This window comes from Lithobates pipiens, unplaced genomic scaffold (genome assembly GCF_037356315.1).
Source record: "Lithobates pipiens isolate NorthernLeopardFrog02 unplaced genomic scaffold, aLitPip1_a1.2 Scaffold_19, whole genome shotgun sequence".
Classification (NCBI taxonomy): domain Eukaryota; kingdom Metazoa; phylum Chordata; class Amphibia; order Anura; family Ranidae; genus Lithobates; species Lithobates pipiens.
In genome coordinates, this window is record NW_027507764.1 from 365,524,581 (window position 1) to 365,552,567 (window position 27,987).

A 27,987-nucleotide genomic window follows, 5' to 3' on the forward strand; every position below is an offset into this window, starting at 1 on the left:
TACATGTTCCAGTCACAACTGGCAAAGGTGGGAGGTGAGCACACTTTACATGATCCCCCTTTTGGGGCAAATTTATTGTATGTGTATGCAGTTTCCAGGGTGAGGCAGCGATTACTTTTTTTGTTTACCGTGAACCCTCCATTTTTCCTACTAGACAGTGAGTCCACACATGAATATACTGGTCACGTGGACCTTTTGTCTTAATGATATGAAACTATCTTTGTACATTTTGTACATGTTGGCAGTATGTAGTCGGCTATAAACTAGCCTTTGGATGTATCTGAATATTATCAGGCTGAGTATTTGTTTAGATTTCTATTTAAGGCCTCGTTCACACCATGTGCAAAGACATGATTTATTTATTTATTTTCTGCACATGTTTTGCCAGGCCACAAAAAACAATTGTCCTCTGTGTGCCTTGCTAAAACCACAACACTGGTATTGCATGCAGATTTTTTCGGCGCATGCATCTGCAACTTGTATGCAGATTTGCACATGGAAAAAAAAACCTGACATGACATCAGCCTTGTGATGTGAACAAGGCAGAAGAGAAAGTGATGACAGTGTGATATCTGTGCATAAAAAAAGTGCATGTTAACTTGCGTAAAAGCCATGTGAATCACTCATAAAAACTGATGTAAACTCATGTCTCTGCATGTGAAATCTGCACGTTTTTATGCACGTATGGTGTGAACAAGGCCTACACAATTCAAGTAATTTTTGTCTTTTTCCTTTTTGCAATTAGCGACTTAGCTGAGGCCTCGGTATAGTAATATTTTAGCTGCTTGAAATGTTTTTAAATGACTTTATTAAAGGTGACATTTTTATTCTATTCATAGTGATGTCTCTGCTTACCCAGATCTTCCTCAGATTCTACCTTTTGCTATATATGCTTGCATTAAAAATACATTTTTCGATTCATTGTTGTATAAACAGCTGCATTAATGTATCTTTATCTGCCTCAAATTTAGATTTAAAGTGACATTTAACTAAAATTGTGTATTCCCCTACCCCAATTCTCTGCTCCAGCAGCAAATGGTGCTCCCCCTCAATCCAGCAGTGGACTGTTCCTGATGTCTTCGCACCCAGAGCCCGTCTATGAGTGTGATGACATTGGGAACAGTCCATGGCACAACAACACTAAAGCGCGTGCGGGGACCGCTCTTGTGCTGGGAGGATCGGTGGATTAGGTAGGTATGTCTCCACTTTCCAATCCCCTAGACCAAAATGAGCAGTTAACCTGTGCAGTGCCAGCACAGCCTCACTGAATGGTGAACAAAAAATTGCCCAGAGTCCCCCTTAAACTTCTTTTGCTCTTGGCCCCCTCCAAAAAAATAAACATATATATTATAATATAATTTTTTGCTGCTGTGATTCGACTTTGTTACTGGGTGGCTATGTTTGTTCCCCGTAATCTCGCTTTATGTAGCCACCTTCTTTTACACACTCCCAATGATTTGTAGTGTGCATAAAAACGTGACCACGTGACCACAGCTGATTCCAAAGAGTGGCAGCGTGTGTTGTGAAACAAGATTTGCTGTTCTCTGTGGACTCTACAGTTGTCTGGGCCAGGGCACACTAGATTATACTGATCATTGTTTTTTTTTTTTAATTAACAAACATGTCATACTTGCCTCCTCTGTGCAGTTGGTTTTGCACAGAGTGTCCCCAATCCTCCTCTTCTGGGGTCTCTCAGCGGTGCTCCTGGCTCCTCCTCTTCTTCTCGATTGCCCCTGTCAGAGAAGCGCTCTCCTCCGGGCACCCGTGCAGGTGTGCTCGTCCATTGACACAGACAGCAGGAGTCAGCTCCACCCCCGGCTCCTGCGTCATTGGATTTGATTGACCGCAGCGGAAGCCATCTTTCCAATCAGTACCCGAGACACTGGCTGGAGCGAGTGTGCTTGTCCCTGGGGCAGGAATGATCAGGCTCAGGTAAGTAAAAGGGGGGCTCTGGGCCCCTGGCCCAGTTGTCTGGGCCAGGGCACACTAGATTATACTGATCATTGTTGATCCAGTCTGATAGACTGAAAGGTTCACTTGGAATTTAATCCCTTCGCGCAGACCACCTCCCAGCCCTTTAAGAGTTCTAAAAGTCCAGTGGTGGGTGTTTGGCTGTCACAGCAGTCAAATGACCCAGTCGCATGATTGTAAAGCTCCTGATCACAAGAATGCACTGGAAACTTACTGATCTTTGCTGGCTACCGAGCAGGGAGCGCACACTCCGCATGGTAAGTTGTTTTAACAGGACCATGTGTGTGTGTATATATATATATATATATATATATATATATATATATATATATATATATATATATATATATATATATATATTGTATATAATATATATGCCAGGGGTGCCCAACCTGTGGCCCACGGAGCCCTCTGATGTGGCCAGCAACTTATCTGGGATGGCGGGATGCTAATCCGCCATCCCAGAGCATCAGTGTTGTGAATGAAGCTGGCGGCAGAGGATACAAGCTGCGGAACAGAGCTGCATAAGCCGATGTCTCCTGTATAGCACCAGAGTCACAGGCGCAGTGACACCGAATGCATTCTGCCTGGGACAGCAACAGCCACCATACTGGAATGAAAGACTGTTATTAAAGGACATTTTATTACTAAAATCACAACGTATATATATGGGCATATCTGTTCTGCAGTGGTTACTGGGTGCTTTTAAATTGATCCACAGGTGCAGCGCAGTTAACCTGCGGGTTACCTGCACTGAGCTATAGACTTTTTATTAGCTGTGGGTTTGGTGCGCATTCAGAAAGTACACCACCCCTGCAGGATGTAATAGAAGTTTATGGCAAAGTGCAGTAACCCCCAGGAAAGCCCCAGGCACACTGGGATGCACCCGTGGTGTGGGTAAATCACAGCGTATCTGTGTGAAAGCAGCCTTAGGCCCCTTTTACACAATCGGTCTGACCCATTTGGACCCTCTAGTCACCTCTATGGAGTGGCAGATGTAAACTAGTGTCCGTTTACACCAGCCTACCTCCAATCTGATCCACTAAAAAAAAAAAAAAAAAAAAAAAAAACAGAAGGGGATTGGGTTGGAAGGCCCATAGAGTAGAGTGGACTGTGTCCGCTCTGCATATGCAGGGTCGCCTAAGTGGCCCTCCTTCTTCAAAAGGTTTGGCACCCCTGATATATGCGGCTGCTCGTCGTTATGACCCATCCACTGGGCTGACAAATATATGCTTACGACAGCCATGCAAGAATCAAACTTTGGCCGGTTGAACAGAAGTCAATCAACTGAATCAGCCTGATGGAAAATTTCCGCTCAATCAGTGTAGCCTGCAGCACTGGTCCATCTATTCTGATGATGGGGACATCTCCCTACTGGCAGAATACAAAGCAAAGAGGATTACCCCATCCACATCAAATTTATGGATGGGGGGGGGGGGGTCAAATCAGTTTTTTTTTAATTGGTGAACAAAAAAATCGGATTCATCCATGGCCAGCCTTGGGTAAGTACTCTTCTATCTGTTAGGCTCATGGTAGCAGCCTGAAGTTCACACCCTTTTTCCGTACACACAAACATTTTAAGCCTGTCCTAATTGTAATTATACAGCTCAGAAAAGAGCCCCAATGAAAAAAAATATCAATGAATTGGGGGGAAAAAAAAGTGCTGTGCAGTATCAATGACACCTAATTAAAGCAGGTCCAGCCATTGCCAGCTGTGACAGGATTAGACAACCAGTGAACAGTATGAAAAGGTTAACTTGCTGGGTTAAACATATAAAGTTTGTGTGCTGCTCATGAAAGCGATACTTGCATAGTTTTGATTGTTTTGTGTTTATAGTAGAAACATGTGAATACAGCACTTCCCGTGTTTTGCAATGGTTCCAATGAAGCAGATAGAACAGGTTTAGGAGAAGGTAAACAACATATTCCGCCAGTATAACTTTTTTCCACTTTTATGATGATCCTCTTTATCTCCAGCTGTTGCTCTTTTTGTGCTGTAGCTGGATTGGATTGCTCAGGCAAAACTGATAACGTCATTGACTATTGGCTATCGTAATTGCTATTGGGAAAATTAACTCATTATCAATTTGTGCTTTTTGTTGCATGTATGTTTTTAGGATATGTGTACATATTTTTGTTTCAGTAATGTCATGCAATTGCATTTGTGCTTGGTATAATGTGAAAGCTGTGCAGAAAAATGCTGGCAAACTGAAAATCCAACTTTTGATAATACAAGATTAACAATTGATTCCTAAGGATTGTGGCCTGGAGCACTTCTGGGTACCTCGAGGAGAACAAATGTCTATGTATGCCATGGCAAATGTTGGGGTGTGGTAATACTGTGCTGACAGTAGGAGGGGCTCCAAGGGGCATGTTTAACTAGAATCTGTAACAAGTTGCTGTATATACAACACATGCCACAGGGCTTGTACCCCCACAATATGCTGTAAATACTGTCACTACAAGTTTCTTAGACACACATAAGCATCAGCACAGAGTGAGGCAATGTGGAATGTTCAGTGCAGAGCATAGAATGATTCAGTAGGTGCTAGTCAGTGCACAGTACAGAATGTGGCTGTGACCTTTCTGTATGTACTGGTCCAAATCATTTGGTGGAGGGGGAGTTTATGGTGTAAGGTTGTTTTTCAGGGGTTGGGCTTGGCCCCTTCTAGTGAAAGGGAACTCTTAAGGCATTGGCATACCAAGACATTTTGGTCAATTTCATGCCCCCAACTTTGTGGGAACAGTTTGGGGATGGCCCTCTCCTGTTCCAACATGACTGCGCACCAGTGCACAAAGCAAGGTCCATAAAAACATGGATGAGTGAGTTTGGGGTGGAAGAACTTGACTGGCCTGTACAGAGTCCTGACTTCAACCCAATAGAACACCTTTGGGATGAATTGGAGCAGAGACTGCGAGCCAGGCCTTATCACCCACATTCGTACCTGACCTCACAAATGCACTTCTGGAAGAATGGTCAAACATTCCCATAGACACACTCCTAAACCTTGTGGACAGCCTTCCCAGAATAGTTGAAGCTGTTATAGCTGCAAAGGGTGGGCCCACTCAATATTGAACCCTACGGACTAAGACTGGGATGACATGAAGGTTCATGTCATACTTAAGACCCATCTCCCTGCTCCCAGGCTCATCGAACCCCTTGTCCATGACCGTATAAGTCTTTACCTCACGGACAACAACCTTCTTGACCCCCTACAGTCTGGCTTCTGCCCACAACATTCTACTGAAACTGCCCTACTAAAACTCACCATTGACCTACTAATGGGTACTACTCCATACTCATACTTTTAGATCTCTCTGCTGCCTTTGACACAGTTGACCACCTGCTTCTCCTCATCAAATTACACTCCCTTGGCCTCCGTGATTCTGCTTTATCCTGGTTCTCCTACCTATCTCAGCGCACTTTCAGTGTCGCAACTCCATCTCCTCCACTCCCCTTCCTCTTTCTGTTGGGGTACCCCAAGGCTCCGTCCTTGGGCCTCTCCTATTCTCACTCTATACCATTTCCCTGGGCCAGTTGATAACCTCCCGTGGCTTCCAATACCACCTCTATTCCGAAGACACCCAGATTTATCTCTCGACTCCTCAACTTGCCCCTTCGATCTCCTCATGGATCTCAAACTTACTGAATGACATATCGATATGGATGTTGCACCACTTCCTCAAACTCAATCTTTTTAAAACTGAACTTGTTATATTTCCTCCTTCATGGTCTCCCCCCTGTGACTTCACCATTAATAACAACACAACCATTGGTCCCTCCACACATGACAGGGTCCTGGGTGTAGTCCTTGACTCCGACCTCTCCTTCAGCCCCCATATCCAATCACTGGCTAAATCCTGCCGCCTTAACCTCCACAACATCTCCAGAATTCAACCCTTCCTGACTATTGACACCACAACTTATTCACTTCTTGATTATTTCCCGCCTTGACTACTGCAACTCTCTTAATGGCCTACTCTTAAGCATTCTATCCCCCCTTCAGTCTATTATATTTCTGCTGCTAGACTAATACACCTCACTAACTGATCTGTGACTGCTGCCCCTCTCGGCCAATCCCTTCACTGGCTTCCCCTACCCCACAACCCCAAAATGCTAACCATAACATACAAGGCCATTCACAACATCGCCCTCATCTGCAGATATCGCCCAAATCGTCCCCTCTATTTCTCCCAGGACCTCCTGCTCTCTAGCTCCCTTGTTACCTCCTCCCATGCTTGCCTTCAGGACTTCTCCAGAGCCTCTCCCATCCTCTGGAACTCCCTGTCCCGGTATATCCGATCAGCCCCTACCCTGTCCACCTTTAGGAGATCCCTAAAAACAAATTTATTCAGGGAAGCCTATACCACACCCACCCAACAACTGTCTCCAAGCCACCCCCATCAAATCATTCTCTACAGCTATTACCTTTTTGTACCACTACCCCCTCCATTTAGAATGTAAGCTCTATGAGCAGGGCCCTCCTGTACCTTTTTGTATTGAACTGTATTGAACTGTATTGTAATTGTGTTGTCCCCCCTATACATTTTAAAGCGCTGTGTAAACTGTTGGCACTATATAAATCGTGTGTAATAATAATGTGCATGTAAAGGCAGGCGTCTCCAATACTTTTGACAATATAGTTTATATACCGTAGGTTGTAGATGCTTTAACTTTTGTGCAAACCAACCAATATACGCTTATATATTTTCTTTTTAGCAAAAATATTAAAAAGAATACATATTGCCTTTCTTTATTATACATCACGGGACACAGTGCACCATAGTAATCACTATGTGGGTGCACCTTCAGGTGATGGGCACTGATATACCCAGTACAGGAAGTTCACTCCCTATATAACCCCTCCTCCTACAAGGAGTACCTCCTTTTTTTCGCCAGTGTCTAAGGTGTTGGTCACAAGTGAAGATATGCTCTGAAGAGCTCAGCTGGAAGGATTCTTGCTGGATTTAAACAGCCTCCATAGACCGGATCCATCCAAAGGGCCACTGAGACCAAGGTGGGTGGTACCCGGGCCTCGTATATGAAGCACAAGGTTTTGCCTGTAATGCCTCTCCTTGCAGGGCTGGACCCCGTGACCCAGGGCTTTTTGGTCATGCTTAATTACCTAAAGATTTTCTTGGCGGGGTGCTAATACAGGTCCAAGGGAGTGGAACCCGGATAAAAAGGAACCCGGTCTTTGAAGGTTTGCAAACACAGCCCATCATGATGGGGCAGTGAGGATAAGGTAAGAGAAGAAGCCTAGGAACTGTAAAAAGTCGACCTATATTTTTATTTTATTTTTCTTCCATGAGTAAAATGTCATGCCTTAAAGTCTCCACTAGAGGGAATAAATGCACATACCTTGGTATGTTGCTCTGAGTCAGCCCAGTGTCCAGCTAAAACAGCAGGTGTGTGGTCTCAGCAGCCTTGGGGGATTCCTAATCTTGCGTAAAGTTTGTATGTTCTCTTCCCCCCTGGGGGATTTAAGGGGCTTGGAGGTACAACAGTAGTTTATACTGGGAGGGGGGCAGCGGCGACTGCTGTTAATTTTTTACAAGAGGGTGTTGGGAGGTTTAATGAGGGGGATGTAGCATCTACAAGGAGCACACAGCGCAGGTGCTGGGGACACTGAGCAGAGCCTCGCAACTGAGACATTAAAAAAAGGACACTTCTCAAACCAGGAGCTGGAGAGATGGATGTCTGACACAAAGGAGCGCTGTGGGGCATGTAAGGCAATGCATACAGGCATTTCCAGTACAGGAAATACATTTTAGTCAGCACCAAGCTGAACTTTATAGCGACATTGTATTGCTAGATTATTGCTCAGCAAATAATGCATTTACTTAGGGCTTCTGTTTTTGTGCTTAGCACTATGGCTTCCAAAAAAGACGCCACAAAGAAGGTACTAAAAATTCCACCCCCAGGCCCTGGGAACTCGTTGTGCCTCTGAAATACCAGATGTGGCAAGCCAGGGAGAGCCATTGGAACCAATTGGTGGTGCAGCTGCTTCTCACATCTCAGCCCCTGTATACGTGACTGAAGATTCATTTTCCTCTGCCCTGCTGGGCCTAGAGGGAAGTTTAGCGGCTTTAATCGCATCCTCCATCTAAAAGGATAGGAAGCGTGTTAGATCCCCCTCCCCACCTTAGACCCTTTACCAAGGGCACAGTGGGTAGATTTGTTACCCTCAGGCAATCAGGAGGAAAGAAAAACCGTTGACTCTTCTGCAGAGGAAACAGTGGATGAACCCTTTTCAGCCTCGCAATCTGAAAAATTTGCTGGCACAATCTCTCTTACGGAGATGGTTCATTCCACTTTCAAGCTTCTTTAAAACCTTCACAGCCTTTGCATGTGTTTCCTGTCGACTCATTATTAGAACAGTTTATTTTTGCTGAATGGTATAAGCATTTTCTCCCTCCCAAAGATTCTCAGTCCTCTATCCCATGGAGGTGAAATTCACCAAAAGATGGAATGTACCAGCAGTTGACGCTGCGATTTCCTGTGTGAATAAAAGTCTAACTTGTCCAGTAGACAATGCACAAATGCTTAAGAATCCAACAGATAAAAGGTATTTCTGTTAAAATCCTCTTTTTCTTTGGCAGGTGCGGTTACTTCATCTGCAGTCGCTGCAATAGGCTTCTGTCAATCCCTGAAGGATCAGTTTAGACAGGCCTTTAAAGAGGTTCCTGTACAGCAGGATTTTCCCAAACTACCAAGAGCTTTATGTTTTGCCATAGACTTGAGCTTTTGCTAGTACACATGCTTAGGATCCTGTGGTTAAAAATTTGGTCAGCCGAAGTACCATGCAAGAAGCTCCTGACTTGGCTTCCTTTTCATGGGGATTGGCTATTTGGGGATGATTTGGACAAATACATCCAAATAGATTTCTAGTGGGAAAAGTACTCTTTTGCCAGTCAAAAGAAAGAATAAATGCTCTTCGTTTAAGCGGGCTCTTTCTCCTGCGCCAGGGGAATCCGCCTCTAGGCAGTAGCGACGGCCTCAGATTCTAGAGGAAAGCCTCAAGGTCAGCCCAGGCACAAAATAAGTCCTGGGGGCCCGAAACCTGCAAAACAGATTTCTAAAGCCTCAATATGAAGGGACCTCCCCTCGCCAGAGTGGGGGGCAAGACTTCGGCAATACTCAGAAGTCTGGCAAGAGGAAATTCAGGACAGATGGGTGAACTCCACAGTGACTCTAGGGTGCAAACTAGAATTTCGGGCAAAGGAAAATAAAAAACACAGTGGTGATCAAATACCACCAAGAGAAAACTCTATTTGTGGGGAAAAAATGACATCAATTATATATGGGGTAAATCTTCCAGAGGTCAAGTGGTTGTACGTTGCAGTGTGAGCAAGACACATAAACTTTTTTTTTCTGCACTCAATTAACTCAGGTCATTGGAAATTGTGACTGAGCCCTAAAAATTCTTTAAAAACACAACTTTTTCCAGCATTATGAGCATGCACCCTTAGCATTGTGCTCCTAGAGTGCACAGCTTCTATTCTTGCAAGGTCACTTTTCAGGCTGTGTGCTGGCCCCACTGGTTACCAAGTACTTTAAAGGAATAGCTGGCATGATGTCATAGACCTGGACTTTACTAGTCATCTCTGAGAGGTCTGACGTTTTAGGACAGGCTGTGTTTGTGTTTTCTACCATTCAATTGTTTTTTCTTTTTTGGGTTTAGGATGACGCTGAGATATAGTCAAGTACATATGTTTTTCATAATATTTACTTTACAAACTATAGCATTAGGAAAAGGGCAGAAATGCACCTTTTTTTTGTTTTTATTTCAGGTTAGAAAATAATGAAAGTGTTAATTCCCTACATGTGTCAGATCACTGACATAGCGTGGCAAAATACATGTGCTGCTGTTTTTTACAGACCTTGTTGGTGCCTAGCTGTGATAGAAGCCAAGACCCTAGCCATTACTGGTAGTAAGATGAAAAACATTCAGGTTCACTGACTTCTGGCTGCAGTCCATGGTTTTTGTTTTGTTTCTTTTAATAACACTGAGCATAATGGCTCATTTTACTCAGCGCTTTAATGCATAATAAATTTTAACAGTGGCCTAGAGTGAACCCAAGTAAAGATGATTGTCAAGAAGAGTGGAACCTTTTGGCAGTCATTAATGTAATATTCATGCTGTCCACTAGGTGGCAAGGTTGCATTAGAGCTAGTTAGAATTGTAGCATGCTTCTTCAGATCTCTCTCTTTTTTTTTTTTTTCTCCCTAATCTGGAACAGTGTACACTTGGATTGCAGGGTACCTTTATTCTGCCTAGGACTGTGTGCATTGCATTAAACATTATAGAGGAATTAATAACATCTGACTATACTTGACTATGCATGAAATAAATTGGGCTATCTTTGTAAAGTGACTAACCTGAGTAAACGCATGCAAGAATGCAATTTAATATGGGGAAGCAAAAACTTTTTTAGAAGAGATCATATGGTGTCCCCATGCTACCTGTCAAATCCATGCATTGGGTTTTGATAATTATCAACAATAATTAGTTGGAGATCATGAAATATTGTAACTGACTGAGTTTATAACCTTAGTCTTCTGGGAGACTTTTTCCACCTGGCTCCTACTACATGTCAGATTTACATGTTTAATATTGGGTCTCTTTTTATAAACAAAATAAGTTGAGGTGCAAATAGATTCTTATTTTAAAACCATTATTTATAATTAGTTGGCGATCATGAAATAATGCAAGGGAAAATTAATAGTTTTTGTGCTAAAACATACTTCTGTTTTTTGTACAGTAGTTTTATCAATATCTTTTATTTAATCATACTTTAATGGTGGTAACAAGTAAATCACTGTTTAAGCATAATCGCCTTACTTCCCTATGAAAGCAATTGAAAATGTGAGAAATTAATTAGGGGCTTAGACTAGTGGTTGCAAATGTAGTAAATACAGTAAACAGATTTAGTTGGTATTGACATTGGCCGAGATTCCAATCGTTAATGGGCAAGCCGAATGTACCAAGTTTGATCGATCAACTTTGGTACAACCAGCCTGCTAGATTCTCTTGAGATCATCCACTAGCGATAATCACGGTCCTCTCCTGGTGGGGATCAATGCCCCGACCCCTTGCTAGCAGAAGACTATTGCTGATTTGTGTTGATGGAGGAATCGTGCACATTTTTCCTGCACCGTGTATGGCCTGCCTTCACCTGAAGCTCAAACAAGTTCTGGAACGTTTTTTTTTTTTTTAGGCAGATTTAGGCATTTTTCTGCTTTTTACATTGGTGACCTGTACACAATTGTGGAACTTTCTGCCTGAAAATGCTATGCTAAGGTGTGAATGAGGCCTAAGAGTTAGTAGTAGTGCAAATATAGCCTTGTTTATTACATTGTAGAAGAAAAAAAGATTTTCCTTTCAACGGAGTTGCACTGGTTTTTTAGTTTATTAAAAGTCAGCAGCTACAAAAAGTATAGCTGCTGACTTTTAATAAACAGCCACTCACCTGTCTCAAGGTCCAGCGATGCGGCTGCCCGAAGCCTCCGTTCTCTCCCCCTCCTCTTTGCGGCACCGACATTGTGAGTGGGCGCCCGGCTGTGACAGTTTGCGGCTTCACAGCTGGGCGTACACGAGCCGCGCAGCGCTCAGTCAATGGCCAGCCAATGTTCTGGGACCTGTCACGTGTCCTAAAACATTGCTGGGAGAGAGGGGCCGCCTAGGTGGTTAAAAGCCTAGAAGGACTAAGTGGGACAGGAAGTCCTACTAAAAAAAAAGTACCCAGCTCCCCCCTTCCAAAAAAAATGACATGCCAATTGTGGCATGTCAGGGGTGCAAGGAGTACTTAAAGTGGAAGTTCCATGTTTGGGTGGAACTCAGCTTTAATGTCGAAGTTCACCTTTTCATTTTCTGCATAGTAACAGGTAGTTGCAGTGCACGGCACCTTAAATACATTTTTGCAGGTACATTTTTCTTGTAATGTTAATCGCCTGAGAAGAACTCCATAGAGTACGGATGGACAAATCTCCTGCTGTATCTTTTGTGTTTTGACAGCTCTCAAAATACCTCAGCAGTGCTTTTCAGCTGACAATTTACTGCCTGACTCCTATGTTTCAGTCGAGGAGTGTCTGTCAGGAATCAGACAGCAGGGCCACCCATTGAACCAATTTCCTCCCAGTTACCAGCTGAAATTCGTACAGTGTACAGCCAGCTTAACTAAGGAGGTGATAATAAAGTTCCCAGATGTTTTTTTATGTTAATTCCAAGGGTAAGCAGGATATAATTGTTTGTTTGTTCCTTGAAATGTGTGAGCAGGAACATATCTACCGTGAGGCAAACAAGGCATTTGCCTTGGCCAACATTTTTCAGGGGGGAGGCGGTGCCGCCCCCATGCAGAATAGAAGAGGTGCCTTAATTATTTAGGAGAAGCACCGCCAGACAGATCACTGTGTTCCAGGGAGCCCGGTGCCTCCCGTAGTGTTGTGACAAAGGAGCCCTGGGTGGCTTTGAAACACGTTAGCCATGCCCCTTCCTGCCCCTTCCTGCCCCTTCCTGCCCCTTCCTGCCCCTTCCTGCCTCAGGTGCTGAGGTCACCCCCAGCTGCCGATGTTTGGTGTCCAGCAACTACGGGAGATCTGTTTGGCAGTCCTCCTGACCGAGCAGCGTATATGCTAGACTCTACAGATCTATTCTGTGCTGTGATCCTTCTGACCCCCGGTGGGTCTGACGAGCGTAAACCTTTTCTTTACATGCAAGTTGCCATTATTAAACTGGTTATTTCATTTTAATGCTATACTATGTGTGTTTGTTTTCAATCCATGCAGAGATTCCTTCACATCTGACACTGTTCTCTGCCCCAATTACCCCATCCCCTGCTGCCCCACTGACCCCTGTCCTATACTCTGCTGATCCCATCGTCTGTCCTGCTGACCCTATATGTGGCACTTGGATGATTAATGTCTCAGGGTCTGATGAGGAAACTGCAGTTGTTTACTCTGAACGGCTGCTGCTTCCTTCTGAGACCCTGAGAGAAGAACGGTATACCGCGGCTGGGGTGGGACAAATTACACGGGGGTAGCCCCATTTTTAGTATTGCCTAGGGCAGCACAAAACCAAAATACACCACTGTGCGTGAGTACACTCTAACACAGGGATGCCCAACCTTTTGAGGAGCGAGTGCCACTGTAGCGACTTTGTAACCAGTCGTGGGCTTTAATGAGGGGATCAGGAAGATGACAGGTCCGTGTCCACTCTGCATATGAAGAGTAGACATGGACGAATTGCCCATGATACTCTATGGACCCTCGGATTGTAGATGGGCACAAGTCTATTTTACAACTGACACTCTATATAGAGGTGAATGGAGGGTCTGATTGGGTCCACGTGAAAAACAGACAGGCGGACCCGATCAGACCAATCTTGTGAAAGTGTCCTAAGACTTACTTTCACACTGATGTACTGCGCTACATACACCTCAACTGACCTCAGTCTTTACTTCTTCCTCAGGATTCCTGCAGGTATCACTGACTGCTGCTGGTCCCCCAGGCGGGTATGGCTGGTGGCTGCTGCTGGCTGTCCTCCAGGGCTGGTACTGCTGGCAGGTACTGTTGGTGGGTATTATTGACTGGTTCCCAATCCACATCCCCAAGCATCAGTATAACAGTAGCCCATGCTAGATGAAGCATGCAGCTGCAGTAAAGAGAAGAGCTGGTGCCTCCTGTATCACTCCGTCACAGGCGGAGTACATTTGGTATCATTTCCCCTGTTCTCCGCTTCCTCTAGTGCTGGCTCCATTCTTCACACTGATGCTCGAGGAGGGTGGATTGAGAACCTGCAATCTGGGCTTGCCGACCTGCCACCCCAGAGCAGGAGGTGGTGGGCCACATCAGAGGGCGCCACAGGCCAGCAGTTGGGCACCCCTGCTCTAACATGATTCTGTGCAGTGACTTGCTATTCTTTAAAATTTACATGCTTACCATTTTTTTTTTTTTTTCTAGAAAAGCACAAGAAGAAAATAAAAAAGTTGTTTTGGCTGGATGTGTTCCTCAGGCTCAGCCGCGTCAAGAATATCTCAAGGGTCTCAGTATAATAGGGGTAAGTTGATGTATATCACAAGAAGAATTCTATCATTTGCATTTTGCTGAAGCTGCACTGAAAACCTCTCATGTATTCCCAATCTATCCTCTGGATACTTGCAGCTTAATAGTATTGCTCTCACAATTATTGTAGTCTGCTTTCTCTTCAGTTTTACAGTTCAGAAAAGGCTCATGTTGAAGAAAACGGAAACATTTCATAATTGTTACCTCAACCAATACAGGCCTATTTAGCTTGTAGGCCTTTGCTTAGACGTGGCTGACTTGGGGCATTTTTTTATTTAACCCAATCCCCCCAAAAAAGAACAAATTTGCAAACCATTAAACAAAGCTCTGGAACACTGGAATATGCTTTTTGTCTTTTTGGATGCTTGTTCCCACCTGGCTTCTATCACTATTGTTGCTGAGCACATGCATATGTCAGTTTTGTGTTTGTTTTTTTCCTGGCAGTAGTAATTGTCCAAAGCATTTTGTGAAACATTTACAAAAATCATTGTCAGTCAAATTTCTTTTGATTGTCAATATTCTGACACTAATTGAAATATTAAATGTAATTTTTGGCTGCTATCAAAATGCCACTATTTCTTTTATTTATTTCAGGTACTTGAGTAGCGCCGTCAATTTACACAGCGCTTTACATATATACATACATTGTACATTATCAGTCCCTACCTTCAAGGAGTTTACAGCCTAAGGTCCCTAACACACATTCACACATTCCTACATATAGTAAGGCCAATTTTTAGACATGATCCGGTTAGCCCACCAGCATGTCTTTAGAGCGTGGGAGGAAACCGGAGTAAACCCGCACAGGGAGAACATGCAAACTCCAGGCTAATGGTGTCGTGGTTTGAACCAGCAACCCTTTTTGCTGCTAGGTGAAAGTGCTAACAACTACACCACTGTGCAGCTATCTTGTCTATTCATTAAAAAAAAAAAAAAAAAAAAAAAAATTGGACACCACTTAGGGTTATACACCTAAAGACTGGACTATAGGACCCTTCTTTAAAGTTCAAGGGTGGTTTGCGTGATTTTCAACAGGTTTGGACATATAGAGGGTTTCAACACGTGGGTCATGTCCCCCTCTTCGGTTCTTTTTGCCGGGCCACCGCGCTTTCTTCTAGCTCTTTTACAGGCGGTGGCCCGGTCTTCTATCCAAAGTATGTAGGCTCGCTCGTCCCCACCCCCTGTCATGGCCGGCCGGGTAGCGTCCTTGGATAAGGGTCTGGTATGGATCTGGGGGGGACCCTCGCGCCATTTTTTCGGAGTAGGGGGTTCCCCTTAGAATCCATACCAGACCTAAGGGCCTGGTATGCTCTTGGAGGGGGAACCCACGCCAAATTTTTTTCATAAATTTGGCGTGGAGTTCCCCCTTCAGAGCTGATAATTCCGTGAGAGTCGCCTCTGAGAACAGAAGACCGGGCCACCGCCTGTAAAAGAGCTAGAAGAAGGCACGGTGGTCCGGCAAGAAGAACCGAAGAGGGGGAGAAGACCCACGAAGTGGGAAGAAGAGGGCGGCGGTGGCGAAGAAGAAAGCCGGGCTCCTCCGCTAGCAAAAGAGCTAGCAGAAGATAGCGGAGGAGTCCGGCGAGAAGACCCCCGAAGACGGACAGAAGACCCCCGGAGCTGTGCAATAAACTATTTTAACCCTTGTGTGTTGTTTTTTTTTAAACTTTTTTTTACAGGTGAATGGGTAGGGGTACCCCATACTCATTCACATAGGGTGGGGGGCCCCCTTATTAAAGGGGGCTCCCGGATTCCGATAAGCCCCCCGCCCACAGACCCCGACAACTAATGGCCAGGGTTGTCGGGAAGAGGCCCTTGTCCTCATCAACATGGGGACAAGGTGCTTTGGGGTGGGGGGGGCCCCCCTTCCCCCAAGGTACCCCCCATGTTGAGGGCACGCGGCCTGGTACGGTTAAGGAGGGGGGGTGCTCCCTCGTCCCCACCCCCTGTCCTGGCCGGCCGGGTAGCATGCTCGGATAAGGGTCTGGTATGGATCTGGGGGGAACCCCCTACGCCGAAAAAATGGCGTGGGGGTTCCCCTTAGAATCCATACCAGACCTAAGGGCCTGGTATGCTCTCGGAGGGGGAACCCATGCCAATTTTTTTTCATAAATTTGGCGTGGAGTTCCACCTTCAGAGCTCATTCTCTGATTGGCCATGGCAAGTCGCCTGGGGCGACTTAGTCGTGTTGTAAGTCGCCCCAGGTCGCGTTCATGTCTTCTCCAAGTTGCCTCACAAAGTCGTCCTGGAAGTCGTGTCGCCCCTGTGTGAACCGGCTCTTATGCTGCTAGCATTCCTAAATAGGAAAGTATATCACATGGGTCTTCAAACTATGGCCCTCCAGTTGTTCAGGAACTACAATTCCCATCATGCCTAGTCATGTGTGTGAATGTCAGAGTTTTACAATGCCTAATGGGATGTGTAGTTTCGCAACAGCTGGAGGGCCGTAGTTTGAGGATCCCTGGTATATCACATGTACTTCTTTTCTTTTTCTTTTACATTTCTTCAGTTGCTTTCTGGTTTCTGCCAAAAGCCAAAATGATGCCATGCATCCCAGGTGTCTTTAGGAGGGATGTACTCACCAAAGCACACCCTCCTACTTGCATACCTGATCTAAGGGCAAATGGATACCAGGATGTAAATGTTGCGTGAATCATCTGCCCTTACTCAAGACAGCCACAGCCAGAAATGCTAGGGACTTGCCTTAGCAAAATAGAGTATGGAGGCATGGATGAGGCAAGTTTGCTTTAAATATTGTAAACAAATGAAATAGCTTTTTTCCATTGTGGTGCTAAGATGCAGTGTAATTCTGCTTTAAAAACTAAAGTCTAAAGTTTTTTTGTTTAATCGTATTAGAACAGGAACACATTCTTTCCAGCAACATCCCTTAATCCCTTACCAAGCACCACAATTCTTAGAAAACAAGCATTCCATGGTAAACTTTCCACATTCAAAAGCATATGGGAGATCTATAACTGTATCAAATTATGTTTTATTTGTTAGTAGTATGACCAGACAGTAATCCCATGTGTGTATACAAAGTAATAATTCTTGTTTATTTTACAAGTTATCTGTTTTTCACTAGCAGTTCTTGAATAAATATTTTTAAAATTCTAGCTATTTTTCTAAGTTTTTTTTCATGCTTGTAATTATTGTCGTGATCTTTTAAAGGATACATTTACCTTTCATAACATGCTACATCCATATCCAGGGTGTAACATTTAACTTGTTAAGAATGCACCACTGGTAGAACAGCCAAACTGCACAGACTTGAGTTATAGCCCTGGAAATGAACATCCTCACACAAAGCCCAGTTAACAGCCCTTGAATTCACCTCTATACTCTACCGGCAGTGGCTCATACATCTTTGTTTAAGGGCTGGAGACAGTGACCACAGAAGTCCCCAGATTAACATCTGGCTTCAAGGTATACTGGAGGCAACTCTATGCTCGCATCCTAAATACTATCCCTTGGCAGAGACCACGCTATGTAGTTAGAAATTGGCCATGTCCATCAAGTCTTGCTCCCTTGAAATACCAGAGAAAATCTCCACAAGGATGTTCTTTGCTGAGATGTTATTACACCATAGAGGAGAGCGGGGCTCTGACGGGCCCGTCTGCACAGTGAGCGGAGACGGACTTGTCATCCACCTGCTCAGTGGGGATCAATGGATCGATCCCGCTGACCAAAGCAGAGCGGGTTGGGCAGACCGCCCCTGTGTGTTTTTTTTTTTTTTCCCCTTCAGTACTGTGATCTACAACTGAACAGTCTAGTTTTGAGAGGGGTTGTGCTCCCAAAGGACAAACCTCCAGGTTTTATGCCTATTGTATAGTCCTGTACATTGTAGTTTAACCCATGGTTTATTAATATGAATTGCTGTGATGTGAGTGGTGATTTTACAGAGTACAAAAATCCAGTTAGCAGTTGGTGTGTAATGTCCGTTGTTACCGTGTTGTGGCTGTGGAAAAATACCAATATGGCCTAAACACTGGCTTCACAGTTGAGAGCAGTTAAATCTGGTAGTACATAGATTCCTGTATTTAGAGTTTAACTAAAGGCAAAACATTATTATTTTTTTAAAAAAAAATTAAGTTTTGGATAGACTTGAGAGGGATTAGAACACCTGTCAGGCTTTTATTGCTGTCTATGCCCCTGTTGGGGAGATTCACCCTCTCTGTTTGTCCTGTTTGCCACTATAATTGAAAGTAAAATAAATTACCCAAATTTTGGGTTGTCCCCAGAAAAGTAATAGAGGGTATGGGTATACTAGTTCTGGTGGCCTGGGAGTCCTCAAGGAATTCCCCTTATTTACATGTATTTTTTCTCTCACTTTCTGTTTGGCTATGGGACAGGAAGTAAAGGGAACCCCCCCCCCCCCCCCATGGGGCACAGATGGCAAAAAGAAAAAAATCTGACGGGTTATAAAAATCCCTTGCTCTATCCAAAATCAGAAAAAAAAATGTTTGCCTATAGCTCTATTTTAAGGTCATTGGTTTCACTTTCACTAATGCTTTGATATCATAAAAGTTGAGCTCTAGGGCACAGGAACTTGTATATAAATCCAACATAAAGAAGAGATCTTAACAAGGTTATGTATTTTCAGGGTATGTCGAAGAGATTGTGGTTTATTTTCCATCCAAGGCACAGAAAAAACTTCAGAGCAGTAGGAGATATTCTGTCCACTTTAAAACAGGAATCCAACTTAATTCTGCTTTGAGCGGACCATTACACAGATCATAATAGTGAATGGCCTTGTTGCATATGTATTTTATCCTAGTGGATGGTTATCCAAACCAAATGCAGTATGAGTTTTGCAAAAATATTAAAGTGTGCTTCTCTGGGTATTTTCAATATATCAGTAAGCAACATACTTCATTCCTGGAAAATGGTATTTATATTTTGCAAGATGCCCTGAAATGTGTTTCAGTTATTTGTTAAAGAGAGTAAATGTGGATCATTCTTTTTCTAAACACCTTGTATGTTAAACGCTTCTGAACTTATTTACTGACTACTGCTATCTGTTGCTACTTTGATTTAGTTATTGATTAAGCCATAGAGAATTTGAAACATGTAGCATGGTATTACATTTTTCTTACAATTTGTTCTAATTAATTAGTACTAATTCTCCCTCTGAATCTTTGTACCTCAAGTCTAAATCATAGTGTAGCCAACTAAACCAGAATTATATGCAAGTATACTTTTGGTGGGAGTGCAAATAAGGCAAGTGTACATTTATACCTTTGCATAATGGAGCCAAGACTGTCGTTGGCATTCCAACTTATAAATAGTACAGAGATTCACATGTGCATAGACAATAAATATAAAAGCTGTGTTACCTTATGCATAATTGGTTTCTTTTAATTGGTTAAGCTCTTTGGGAGAGAAAAACAGTTTTCAAAGACCGCTTTGGGGTCGATTCACACTATTACATTGCGGTAACACAATTCATGCGTTGGTTTGATGTGACACCATTCATTCTAAATGTCATCTTTTTTTGGTGCTTTAGGCAGCCTATTCAAGTGAATGGGCTGCCTTCACACAAAACACGTCAGCACGTTTTATTCATTTAAAATGGCTGCTAGTAAAAAAAAAAACACCTCTGATATTCCTAAAATATAACTTGCCACCTTGTTTGAACTGACAAGTGTGTGTTTGTTCTGAAATGCAAAGGATATGGTTTCAGCCCCACTTAATTTCTTTAGGATTACAATAGGAAACCACTTCCTATGGTGGCACATGCAGAAGGGGCATAAAGTGCTGGTGGGGGATCACAGATGAGGAGGTTTAGGTCTGCTCTATGCAATAGAAAAAATATACCAAATAAACTATATCCCCCTTCTAGAAGAATTGAGAGAAGAAATAAGGAGAATGAGAACAAAGCCCCTGTCATGGTTAGGAAGAATTAATGCCTTAAAAATGATTATTCAACCTAAAATCCTTTATAAATTTCAGCTATTACCAATATATATCCCCCCCCCCCCCTATATTTTAAAATGATAAATTCTTTAATTTCGAAATTTATCTGGAACAACAAGAAACCTAGAATCCCACTGAAGACTTTTCAAAAGGGAAAAGATGAGTGGGGTCTGAATGTCCCAGACTTTAGAAAATATTACGAAGCAGCAGTGTTAACACGGGTGGTGAAATGGGCAAAATTAGAAAGTAAAAAAAGATGGGGAAAAATAGAACACAGTTTATCAGGCACAAATCTAGGTAGAGAAATCTGGACTCCTTTAAAATATAGATCACTAGGGAAGACAACACCTTTGGTCACAAAAAATGTGTTTAGAGTATGGGAGGGAATACACAAACATAAGTGGAAATATAATTCCCCTTTAATTTATCTAAAAGATAATGATTTTTTTGCACCTGGTAAAAGTACAATAGGAGGGAAATGGATAAAACAAGATAATATGCAATTATGACACATAATTAAAGAGGGGAAATTGAAAACACTAGCAATATTACAGAAAGAAAATGACTGGATGGAGTTGAATGAGTGGCGATACCTGCAACTTAGACATTTCGTCTCAAGACTACCACAACCGCTTAGAGATGGAGAAAATTTGACTGCCTTGGAGCGGATATGTGAGGGGAAATCCCCAAGGGCAGGTTTTGCCCAGTTTTATAAGGTCTTGAGACGGGAACATGAAGCGGAGGTACCAATCTTCATTAAAAAATGGGAAGAAGAGATGGGAGCACGGGGTGAAAACCAAAATATAGAAAAAATATTGAAGATGGTGCACAGATCCACAGAAAATAGCAAGACGATAGAAACAAATTATACAATTTTAGTAAGATGGTATAGGACCCCAGATATAATGGCAAAGTACCAGGAGGGACAATCTGGGAAATGTTGGAGGAATTGTGGACAAACGGGAAGTTTGGCCCATATATGGTGGGATTGTCCCAAGATTAAAGAATATTGGAGAGAAATAATAAGATATATAGAAGTAATAGCTAAAATACAGCTACCTGAGAACCCATGGGTATGCCTATTCCATGCAGTAGATACCCCAATTAAGGAGTATAGCAATTCCCTTAAAAGCTCATTAATAAACGCGGCAAAAAGTCTGATTCCGAAAAAATGGAAAGAAATAGAAGCACCCAAAGTAAAGGAATGGTTAGGAAAAGTTGAGGAAATGTACAGCATTGAAGGGCTGGGAATGGAGGAAGAAAGAGAAAGAAAGAGATTCCATGTGAAATGGAAATACTGGAAAATCTTTAGACAATCTATGATCTTTAACGAGGTAATGGGTCGGTAGGGGTGGGAAGAGGGGTGGGAGGGAGATATTTTAGAAGAACTCGAGAAGTAAAAGAAAACCAGGATAATGTGAAAAATTGAAAGGCATGAATGTATATTGGTTCTATGGTTTTCTTTTAATACCTGATTATGTTTTGTACGCAACTTAAATGAAAAATTTAAATAAAGAATTAAAAAAAAAAAAAAAAAGTCTGCTCTATGCAGTACCATTTTAATTTTTGGAGTCTGACTTCTTGTAGACAGCAGGAGGCCACATGGATGCCCAGGACTGCTAATGACCATAGACAACCTCCCTCTCCTGTGTACTAGCTATCCTCCTGAACACAAAGTATGGGTGGCATTGGTTGGGGTCTTAGTTTTACTTTTGTGTCCAAAAAGGTTCTATATTAAGAAGGCTGTAGGTCTAGGAACCAGGGTTACAATGTTTTGCAGTTAGTTGTTTTTCTCCATCTGGTTATTATGGGGATAAGAAGGCGAACAGAAAGCCGAACTGTATACATGCTATCCTTTTATCTGCCCTCGAGGTTTCTGCAAATTTGGGACTTTGGATGTTCCTAGTACATGATGTTCCCTTTGCGAATTTAATGAGCACTTGCTCAAGCAGATGATCTAAAGCTCAAAGGAACGATCTGAATTCTAGAGAGACCAAATAGACAATTCCCCAAATTTGTTGTACTCTTTAAAAACAACCTTAAAATTATTTGTGCCCATTTGAAGAGATGTCCCAGCATATGCCAAACAAACTACATCCATAAAGAGAATTGATGATCATTAAATGAAGTTCACTTACATGGATTGATACGTAATAGTTAACAGAATAATTGCTAAATGTCACAAGTATAAAGCTTTCATGTTTATTGCAAATTAGCCCTCCATACACTGCTAAACAAATTCTCGATTGGTCTTAACACCAGCGTGAAGTCTAATGCTTTCCATGGCTATTCTGGTCACTTGGTCTAAGCTTCAATGGTTTATTATGGGAAATGTTGCCCAAAGCCCTGTACTCCTTCCCTCTCTATCAAATTGTAAAATAGGACTAAAGACCTCAGAAGAAGGTGGCAATTTCACTACCTACCCAGATTTAAAGGGGTTGTAAAGTCAGAAAGTTTTTTTTTTATCCTAATGCGTTCTAGGCCAGGAGAGCCGAAGAGGAGCCCGAGAAGGGGAGGATCTGGGCTGCTCTGTGCAAAATCATTGCATAGGAGCAGTAAGTATAACATGTTTATTATTTTTATGGAAACAAATATGAGACTTTACAATCACTTGAAGCAAAAAGCCAGCAACATTCTAACAGTCGTGTAAAAGGTGTGCTGAACTTTGGACAGACACAGTTAGCTATTCTCTGACCTGTTTCAATTTGAGGGTTCGGGAGAAGTTCCTTTGGCTGATCTTAACTTCTACCCTATGCAAAGCACCCTTTGTTAGAATGTGTGCCTGTCCTGTCTTTAAAGCGAATAGTCAATTGCCAGAGCCACTGCTGCTCACTGACATGCTGGAATTTTTGAAGGGGCCATGCTCTAATCCTGATTTGCTTTCATAAGTCTTAATAATTGTGACATGTTCTTCTTGTAAGTCTGGTCCTTTCAAGTTTCCCACATTTTTTTATTACAATAGTTATAGTCCTTTCACACGAGCATCACCAGTTCCATCAAGAAGTCTAATAATGCATATAGCCCCTGTGCCTGAGATTCTGGCATTTTTGCTTTGTGCTGCAGAAGGCACAGGTACACCGCCTAGTCCTGCTGTCAACAGCCTGTGAAAGTTTGTGGAAGGCTGGACATTTTACTGAGTGGTACTAAATTTTAGGGGTATATGGGCCCAGAGACCAATGACCAGAAAATAGACTTGTGTTTTCGGACATTCAGCCTTAAAGTTGTTGTAAATCCTTACAACCAACTTTGACCTACAGGTAAGCCTAGATTAAGGCTTACCTGTAGGTCCAAGAAATATCTCCTAAACCTACACGTTTTAGGACATATTTGCCGAAAGACAGGCACCGCTGTCTACGGCACATGCACCGTAGACAGTGGCGTGCAGGCGCACTAAGCACGCCGCGGTCAGTGGTGATATGCCGTGAGCGGTGGCTCCCGTGCGCATGCCCGGGAGTGACGTCATTGCGGCTTCGCCGAATGACAGCGGCGGAGCAGCGAGACCCACCGAGAAGATGGATGCACCGGACTACAGGGCACAGCGGTGAATTCGCTGGCTCCTGTGTCAGGTAAGTGCCACATAATAGACTACTATGCGATGCATAGTAGTCCATTATGCTTTACCTTTGCGGGGAATGAAAGAGGAAGTAAACCCATTAGGGTTTACTTCCTCTTTAAATAGTCATACCAGTCGGTACAGCTTTTACCCTTTTATAGACTTTACACTCTGCAGGCAGCTGATATAGATCCTACAGCTGTGCCTCCCAGGTTACAAGCCCAGTGTACATGTGGCTATAGTTGGAAGATCTTGGGGGGAAAAACACCTCTCAAAAGTCTTCAGTTACCTTTACTGCAGATACTGGGTGCTGATCCATGGAACCTGTCCAAGCTCCATGCAGATGCAATGGCGCACAGGCTGCACACGGATGACCTCACTGGCATCACTGTTTATTCAACCATACATAGAAAGAGACATAATGCTACATGGAGATGGCTCGTCTCATATCGAAGTGTGCCCTTCCTGTTTGTCACTGCACTTTTTTTTTTTTCTTTTGTTGAAGACAATAGTTTATAGGTAGAAAAAAGTATATATTAAAAAAAAAAAAAAAAACTTGCCTAAAAACAGATGTAAATGGAACGGATGTAAATTGACCACATTTGTTTACATGTTTGCAGCAAAAAACAAAATAAAAAAACAGAAGAACAAACCTTTTCCATTTTTCTTTTATTAATTTTTTCGCCATGTATAGATAAGTGGACTTGGATGCAAACGAATGCTAACAGACATCCATTCATTCACATCCAGCTGCTCATAGACATACAATTGTGGTTCAGTCTGAGTCTGTCTGAATAACTGGCAGGCGGATCCAGATTGAATGCCTGTGTGAAAGAAAGGGCCCTTAAAAAGTTTTTCCTAAAATGATGTGCGTGTTCTTCTCTTACCTTTTTGTGAAGAGGTACAAGCATGATCTTGCTTATTTCTATGCTATCTCTCACTCCTGTTCTCTTATCCTTCACTTTTTATTTTCTGTTTTCTCAGTCGACTTTTACTTCTGCTAGTAGCTTAAAACTCATTTTCCTCTCTTGTACTACTACTTAGTACATTTTTATATTTACTTTTTTCCTTTTCTAGTATTATTCCTTTGCTGGCCTCATTGTTTCGCTGTATTGCATGGCTTTGTCAGGGAATAACGTGCTGTTGAACTTCATGGGCTACCATGGCCCATCTTTCAGGGGGAGTAATTTTAAAGACTAAAAGGTACTGATGGTCACCACTAGGGGTGCCTGCCCTTTGAAATGTTTAAAGCATAACTCCATTTTTGTTGAGAAAAAAGATCATCCAGAGGGGCATGTTGTGTACATTGCAAGGATTATAACAACCTTTGTTGCAGATTCCTAGCTTTTTGTTATTCTGAAGAAATCACTGTTTGTGCCTCTGTGCCTCTTTGCTGAGTAGGTCTAATGGGAGTGGTTTCATAATTATCAGCTGTGCACCTGCACAGCACTAATGAGGAAAGCTGCTGGGTCTGCATCTTTTTAGACGTGTTGCTATTGAAATTATCTCGCCAACAATGAGATTTTTTTTTGCAGGGGACACCTGAAATCTGACTTGCATCTTAGGCCGACTTCTGGAAAAATCTGTGAGCAGGAAATTGTTTCTGGGGTGTGTTCAGTACACACTCTGTGTACAGAACACCTCCAGGTAGCCATATTTTCTTTGAGACCCCCCTTAACCACTTGCCGACCCTCTTACTCTGATGTACTGTGGCAGTTCGGCTCTTCTGCACAAACTGACGTACCTGTACGTCAGTCCATACAATGAAGGTTAGCGCACGTGTCCCCCGTGGACTCTGTCTGCCGGCGGCCCGCGATCGCCTTGTACACAGGCAGAATGGGGAACTGCAAAGTTCCAGGCATTTCCCTGTTCTGCCTAGTGTTATGACAGAGATATACTGTTTCCAGTGAATGGGAACAATGATTTCTTTCCTGTTCCAGTAAGCCCATCCCCCCCCTACAGTTAGAACACGCTGAAGGAACACACTTAACTCATTGATCACCCCCTAGTGTTAACCCCTTCAATGATGCTGACCAATGATGCCAATGGTCCCCAAAAAGTGTAATTTGGGGGCAGATTTGTCCACCACAATGTCACAGTCCCACTAAAAGTCGTGGAGTGCCGCCATTACCAGTAAAAACAATAAAAAAAAGTCCCAAAATCTATCCCATAGTTTGTAGACGTGTCACCTTGTGCGCAAATCAATCAACATACACCTATTGCTTTTTTTTATTTTATTTTTTTTTTTACCAAAAAATATGTATAATAATATATGTCGGCCTAAACTGATGAATACATTTTTTTTTCCTTTATTTTTTTTTGGGATATGTATTATAGCAGAAAGGGTTTTTTTTTTTTTTTTTTTTTTTTTTTTTAAATTGTCGCTCTTTTTATGTTTATAGCGTAAAAAATAAAAAACGCACGGTTGATCAAATACTGCCAAAAGAAAGCTCTATTTGAGTAAAAAAGAAGTCTAATTTGTTTGGATACAGCATCGCATGACCATGCAATTGTCAGTCCGGGGCTAAAGTAGTTAATGTATAAAAGTGTTGGGTATTTATTTTCTTTGTCCTTTGTACATTTTTATCATGTCATATAGTCTTAGAAGAAAAGGCACTCATTCTCTTTAGTAAGTGTCCATTGTTCATCATATAATATACTGTATATTTGGTACATGTTGGAGTAACACTTTACTTTCATCGTATTCGTTTTCTCCATAAATTTCCTTGGTAACACTGGTGTTGGTAATTCACATTCTGACTAGAAAAATAATGATTTGGCCTCTTTAGTTCTAGTGTTGAACATTTTTGATGATGCATATTAATTGAGGAATTTTTGTTTTCTATAAGCATATCTTCCCATAGATGATTTTTGAAAAATGATGCCCTTTGGGGACTGCTTGGTTTACACCATTTCACTGTATTACACACGAGCGCACATACACATTTTATTGCGTGTCGCATACTCTTAAATCTTTTTTTTACACCCAAGACGGTGTGCTTCCGTTTAACCCCTGAGGAAGGAAATTAATAGTTATGCCCCCAGCCCCATCCCCCACCCCGTTTTTCCAAAACCTGTTGGGACCTTTTGGTGATCGCACTGTCCATGTGACCCCATGCTTGGAGTCTTCATGTTCCAAAAACCAGCAACTGTATATGTAATATATGCCTCATTTATTGTTTTTAGACTTGTTTAATTGTATATTGTAATTTTGGTTACTTTGTAATAAAAGTTGGATGTTTTATACATACTTTGGTACTCTCTCAGCTATCCCTTACTTTTCACTCCCATCCGCACAATCCCCAAAGGGCATCCTTTTCCAAAAATTGTTATATTATGGGATTTGGCGTTTCTTGGGGAAAAAACTCTCAGGTGATTTCTCTTCCACTATTTATCATCTTCCCATAAATGGCCCAGTGTATTTTGTTTTGTTTACCCATAGTCGTATCTTCTCTAGATAATTTGGTAATCGGAGTACTTTGGTTCTCTTCCAGGTCCTGTTATCCTGTGTAAGCCAGTGGTGGCTTCAGGGGTAAGGAGAGAGCACTGGAGTGGTGACATCACCCATAGGTGCCCATGTCCCAGCCATTTTGGGTGCTCCGACCTTTCCCCTACAGCCACTGCTGGCTAACACAGGGTAGCTGCTTTACTTGACCAAAGCAGTCTGAAAATAGGCAAGCATATACTTCTTTTTTTACAAAGATTAGTTGTCGTAGGTGTTGGGAGGGGGGTGGGGGCATGTTTTTAAGACTAATTAGTTTAGGCTGGAATTCTTGAAAGCAGAGCTTCATCCAAAAGGGGAATCTCACTTGTCTGCCCCCGCCCACCCCTTCACCCCTACAGTGTAGCTGCTGACTTTTAAAAATATTTGGGGGGGGGGAACCTGGGTAGCACTTTGTTACCCTTAAGTTATATTTTGAGATTTAATATATCTCCAATATGATTTGGGTTAATGAGAGTTCTCATGACCATGAGTGAAAGCTTCAACAGAAATGTATTCGTAAATAGTATTAAAGTATTCTATCTAGTTACATAGAATCAATATTTTTCAGAGAGGTCTAACATAATACAAAATACAAACTGAGAGGGATAAGAAAAACATTTAGATAACAGTGCAAGGGATATATTCCATAGTTACCATACTACTGCACACATGGGCCATTCTGCTGACTGCTCTACCAGAGAGAGTTCTCTCCCCTCCCATCTAGTCTGTGTATATCATTATAGGCCAGTGCATTATTGGCATGGCATGACTCTGATTGGTGGGCCTCTCTATTCCTGTTTTAAAGATTGGCTAATCTTCAATCCCTATACTTTGCATAGGTCAGCCCTCTTTAATGCAATTCCTTGGCACAAACTATTTTGAGTGGAAAACTTAAACTTGTAAGTAAACAAGCTTAGGCATCAAAGCATCTGCGAAAAGTCTTTTCACATACAGGATTAGTAATTGGATTATGGGCTCGTGGCAACTTAACCTGTCCTG

General features: G+C 42.6%; 1 protein-coding gene across 1 annotated transcript in view; it reads left to right on the forward strand.

The window, feature by feature from the left end:
* Positions 1 to 27,987, forward strand: part of CDKAL1 (CDKAL1 threonylcarbamoyladenosine tRNA methylthiotransferase) — a 1,106,309-nt gene that overhangs the window by 194,633 nt on the left and 883,689 nt on the right. Inside the window, exons 6-7 of the mRNA XM_077493830.1 lie at positions 13,934 to 14,030; positions 18,639 to 18,698. Of these exons, the coding sequence (XP_077349956.1) occupies positions 13,934 to 14,030; positions 18,639 to 18,698 (157 nt within the window). The remainder of the gene's footprint in view (positions 1 to 13,933; positions 14,031 to 18,638; positions 18,699 to 27,987) is intronic.